Source organism: Neopelma chrysocephalum, unplaced genomic scaffold (genome assembly GCF_003984885.1).
Source record: "Neopelma chrysocephalum unplaced genomic scaffold, ASM398488v2 Primary Assembly neopelma1_347, whole genome shotgun sequence".
Lineage (NCBI taxonomy): Eukaryota > Metazoa > Chordata > Aves > Passeriformes > Pipridae > Neopelma > Neopelma chrysocephalum.
In genome coordinates, this window is record NW_020898011.1 from 4443 (window position 1) to 9759 (window position 5317).

Sequence of the window (5317 nt, forward strand, 5' to 3'; positions counted from 1 at the left end):
AAAGCAGCAGGACTTTCAGAAAGTCCCACCTCTGAGTTAAAGTTTGCCTGATCACTGATTTCCTTCAGCACTTCTTGTGCAGGTGTTCCTGAGGGATGTCCCTTGCTATTTCGTCTTTGCTTCATGGATTTGTTTTCTGGGAAAGGCAGTTGTGTGATGTCTGAACCTTCCCTTGGAGTTTCAGTTGGAATTTCTGACAGACACTTGGGTTTCAGTGACACACGCCGGCGGGTGGTTGGAGTATCAGCATTCACAGGATTCATTCCAGAGGTTTCCTTGGAAGGAGACACGAAAAGAGACCGAGGGCTCTTCCTCCTGGGCCTTGGTGTGGACAGCACGTGTTTATCTGCTTCAGAAACCTTTGGTGTGTGAGTCATAGAGATGTGTATTTTCTCCCTAACTGAAGAATCCAATCGTTCTATGGAGCACTGCTGCAGTGAAAACAGGGAATTCTCACCATTCTCCTTGCTGGGAGTAACCTTGGCACCTTTAGATCTGCCTGGTGTACTCAGTTCCTCAGGATCCTGCAACTGACTCTGACTGGTATCTCTTGACACCTCCTGCGAAAGAGAATTTTGAAGACTTCTGGGAAAACTCCTCCTGGGAAAACTCCTCCTAGGAGCACTTCCTCCAGCTGCCAGCTGCTGAAACCCTGAGTGGTTGACTTCACTTCTTACAATTACACATTCTCCCGTATTTCCACTTCTGCCTCTTTCTTTTCCTTTATTCAAGCTGCCCAGATCACAACCTGGGGATGAAATCTGAGCGCTTGGCTCTGGCACAACACTCTCCCCACCTTCTCTTGCAGCTTGTTGGGAGTCATTTCCCTTCTGCAGAGATTTTTTCATTTGCATCTCACGTTTCAGCTTTTCATAGAGATTAGTAAAGGGAGACATCTCATTTTGCTTTTTAATAACTTGGTGCATTCTGTGTGAAGATTTGGGTGTTTTTGGTTTGACGGGTAAAGCCTTGGATACATTTTCCTCTGTGGTTTGTTTATTTTCATTGGCAATTTTTTCTTCGCATTCAGCATTATCTATAAAGGAAGCAAAGCAAAACAAAAAGCAGTACAGAAAGTGACTTAAAAATTGCAGAACTACAAATATAAGTTCCATAAATATAGATTAAAAATTCCTTCCATTCCTCTCCCAAGACAGTCGACAAGGGTCCACTCAAATGGAACACTTGGAAACAGCCTGGGCTTTTGAAACTGGAATATTTGTCATAAAAACCAAACCCGTCTGTAGATAAAAAGCCTTCCCCAAAAAACTTGGTATCTTTACAAAGTTATTTAAGACAAGAAGGATGGTAAGGTAAAGTCCTGGCATTTAATCCTTTCATGAGCTATAACTACCAGGCTTTGAAGCTCTAAATTTTCCCGGTTCTACATGAAGCAGTTACTGTAAACAACTACTTCAATATGCATCTCCAAAATTATACTTATTTCAACTTCTTATTAGGAAAGAATACTTGCTGAAAAGAGATCTAGCAGAGAACTGCAAGGTAAATTTTAATCAAAAAGGTGAATTTGCCACACATTAAGTGTTTGCTGCCTCTGCAAAGTAAAATGTAACAGGTAATTGTTTCAAATACCAGTTTTAACTCACATTTGTATTGCAGTTGGAAAGCTGGTGAACTGACTTTCCTTTCCAAACTGAATATGCATAAATCACTGAAAGCAATATCTATGAATTTTGCCTATGCCAGGTTGTTTCTGCCCATTTGTCAGGATGCAATTCAGTGATTTCTCCTGGCAGGATGTAAATTTGGGAAATTAGAGCATGTAGGTATAATGAGACAGCCACTGCCACAGCAAGGTGTTGTCAGATTCAAGAGTCTTAAAATGCCTTTTTTTCCTCTTTTCGACCTTGTTTTTCTTCTTATGCTAAGAATGAATGCAGTTAAGGGGACATAAGAAAACAAAACCCATAAAACAGGTACCAACCTGAAGCACCAAGACTTTTAGATCCTGAAGTTTGTTTGTGTAATAATTCCACTTCTGCCACCTGCTGAACATGAAGAACCTGTAAATTTGTACAATATTACAGCCCAGAAACAAGTATTTTACAGTTTAGCTTTCAACTGTACATTGAGAAACACTCTTTATAGAAGTATACACATTGTTTACTAAACAGGTTTAAAAGTATTCAAGTGAAATCCCAGAATATTTCAACATTTAAGAACATTGACCAATACGTTTGAGGTCCCACAGAGCAGAAATTTGTCTTGTTTTAGCATTATTGGCTCTAAAAGCAGCTGTAGCATAAGAATATAAACCAGTACATTTGAATCTCCCCTTCTTAACAGACTTAGTGGAAGATTTATAGCTCTGCTTGCATTAGTAACATCATAGATTATTAATTATCTATTAGCAAAAACTGACAAGCCTAAAATCACTAAATTTTTTTAAGTACTTATCTGAAGGAGTTTATTTGTAATTTCAGATAGAAAGGGCTGAAAAGTTACTCCTAATAAGAAAATAGAACAAAGAAATAAAATACTGCATCGCTACTAATACCAATGTACTTGTAACAAAAAAGTCCATGGCCACAAAATTACCTGCAGAGTTTCATCTTTTGGAGACCTGGAACGCCTCTTCTTCGGAGTTGATTGGAGAGGATATTCAAATCTGAAAGAAATATTTTAAAATACACCCAGTTTTCATCTAAGTGTTGATGACTAAATTCCCATTACTAAGATAAAAGAACGAGAAATAGTTGTCCCCTCCCAACAATACACAAGTCACTGTTAAAGGCTTTAACAACTTAAAAATACTGCTAAATTTATCCCTAAAGCTGACTACACTGGAAACAAAATCAAAACAATCTCTGAAGACAGTTTTATCTTTATTGATTTAGCTTAACATAAGTGATAAAAACCCCAGAATCTTCAAGCAATCCTGTCTTCTGACAAAAGTCTGTAAGACTTTGTAAAGAAATATGAAATGAACTACATCAAGTTACATTCTTGGATTAAGTAATAAACAAGTAAAGAAATATGAAATCAAGTGTAAAGAAATATGAAATAAATAAACTACATGAAGTTGCATTCTTGGATGAATTAATGAACAGTTTGGCCCTGGCACCCACCTGAAAGAACGATCGATAATAGTTAAGACATCCCCGTGCTTCAGAGGAACAGGCTGCTCAAAGCAAACCCCATTCAGCTGTGTGGGGTTTACTGCGCTCAAATTAGTCAGTACTGCCTGAAAATAGAACAAATATTTCAGTGGCCTGCTGAGATGCAACAAGGCAATGCTTATTCCATGAAAACATGCAGATCTTACCTCCTTGTTCTCATTTATTTCGATTTTACAGTGCTCGTTGGAGACCCAGGGCAGTCGCATGCGGATGTCACACTCTGTTTTCCTGGGGGGAAATACAGTTTGAGTTTCACACGAGACGCAGAAAAATCTGCTCTAAAATTAGGGGATTTCCCAATATTTTAGTTAATAATTGTACAGAAGCACTATTTCTAACACTGGAAGAAAATTAACTACCTAAAATGCTAGAAGTGTGGCAAAAAATAGCAGCTCACGCTTCAGAGAATCTGTGTCAGAAACAATACGTGAAATATCCAAACTCTCCAAAAAACAGATCACGACAAGCAGAGACACGACTACAACAGACAGCTGGTGGTTTGAGATTGTTTCCCAAGTTTCCCCAAGACTTGTGGAATATTTCTATACAATATCAGCACACGCTTTTAAGCTCTGTTTTAGCCCTTTGATACTGACCTGAGAACAGGTAGTTGGACCTTTGGCCTCACCTGGATAAGCACTTTTACCTTCTTAAAAGTTGTGAGGGAAGGAAAACATGTTTCTAAGTGTACAGAGTTTCCTTGTCTTTCCTTTTTTTAAGCTAATCTCTATAGCTTTTGATGTGCTGTAGGTCTTAGGGAGGAAACATAACCTACTGTGCACAATACCTGGTGAAATTAGTGTACCTGGGGAAATTTGTACCTGCCTGAAATTAGTGTTTGCACCATTAATTATCACCTGTCTGGGCAGCTCTGATCCAGCCAAAAAACAATATAATTGATGCTGCAGTGCTTCTCACAGACTTTCACCATGGGATGTGATTCTGGACTGAATAATTACAATTATTTAAGGTAATATAATCAGTCAGTAAAGCACTGAACAGGCCTATTTGGATATATTAATTTTATCTTTCAATGTAAAACGTGGATCAAGCTCAAAACCCACTATCACTCAAGTGAGTATGTCAAAGTTAGTTTCAAGCCTGGAGGAGGAGGTATAAATTTTTAATATTAATTCTAGTTTTGGTTGACATCTTCCATTAGTGAGGTTCTAAGGTACAAAAAAATAAATAAAAATTTATTTTCACTTGTCAATTATCTGGAAACTGCCTCTAGGTAAGACAATCTCATCACCTGTTTATCAACTGTGGATTCTTTTTAATCCCTTCCCCAGATTTCCTTCGGCCAGAAACTTAAAATAAATAAATAGATGGATAGATAGATAGATAAAAGTAGTTCTGGCAAGGAAAGGACAAAAAGCAATAACAAAAAAAGAAGTTCAACTTTCTGGTCCTACAATTAATTAGTCCAGGATCACCTTCCCTCCCTCCCCTGTGCATCATTCACAAATAAACATTTATTTTTGCAAATAAGTATTAAAAGATCTAATCTGCAGGAAAACATCACTCATTATTTCGATGTGTGCAAGTGCTCAACAAATTCTCACCTTCCAAATAAACAAGAAGTCGAGGTGAGTGGAAAAACAATTCCATCAGTCCCATTCCTTTTAATGACAATAATTTTCCCGTAGCGCGGCATCTTGGAACGTAGGGAACCTTACCTGGAAAAGAACATCCAGATTATTCATGCCAATAACGTTTTATGAGAGTAAATTGATGTACATTTTTATATGTTACTTTTGTTCGACAGACTCCAACAGACAAAATAACCTCAGTGCTGTTTCCATGTGTCTCCCTGTGCAGGAAACTGGAAATATGTTTATGTAAAATCAGACTATTTTACTTATTTAAGAAGTATTTGCTAACCACCAGAGCCTTTGAAGCAGAAGAAGGAGGAATGGATTTTAACTGATTTAAACCCACTTGCACAACCAGATACACTTTTTATATACTTTCATGTAACCTGCGTTATTTCATGTATAGATATGAGAGTGTCACGAAGCACAAGCGGTCCTCAAAGGAGCCTGTATAAAAATATTCTATATTGAAAGCAGCAAGGGATTTAACGCAGCTAAGAGAGACCCTTCCAGAATTTTTTGCTCGGATAAAACACTTGTTGACAGCAAGCCCCAGGTTGGGGAGAGCCTGACAGTGCCCTC

The 5317-nt window shown here is 38.0% G+C and overlaps 1 protein-coding gene across 1 annotated transcript in view; it reads right to left on the minus strand.

Annotated features, from left to right (window-relative positions):
- The window catches only part of MKI67 (marker of proliferation Ki-67), a gene marked incomplete at its 3' end in the record, with an annotated part of 9127 nt that extends 4310 nt beyond the window's left edge, over positions 1 to 4817 (minus strand). The window contains exons 1-6 of the mRNA XM_027705588.1: positions 4706 to 4817; positions 3287 to 3368; positions 3090 to 3205; positions 2560 to 2629; positions 1946 to 2024; positions 6 to 1036 (exon numbers count right to left, since the gene is read on the minus strand). Coding sequence (XP_027561389.1) covers positions 6 to 1036; positions 1946 to 2024; positions 2560 to 2629; positions 3090 to 3205; positions 3287 to 3368; positions 4706 to 4797 — 1470 coding nt within the window. The remainder of the gene's footprint in view (positions 1 to 5; positions 1037 to 1945; positions 2025 to 2559; positions 2630 to 3089; positions 3206 to 3286; positions 3369 to 4705) is intronic.
- Positions 4818 to 5317: the final 500 nt, after the last annotated feature.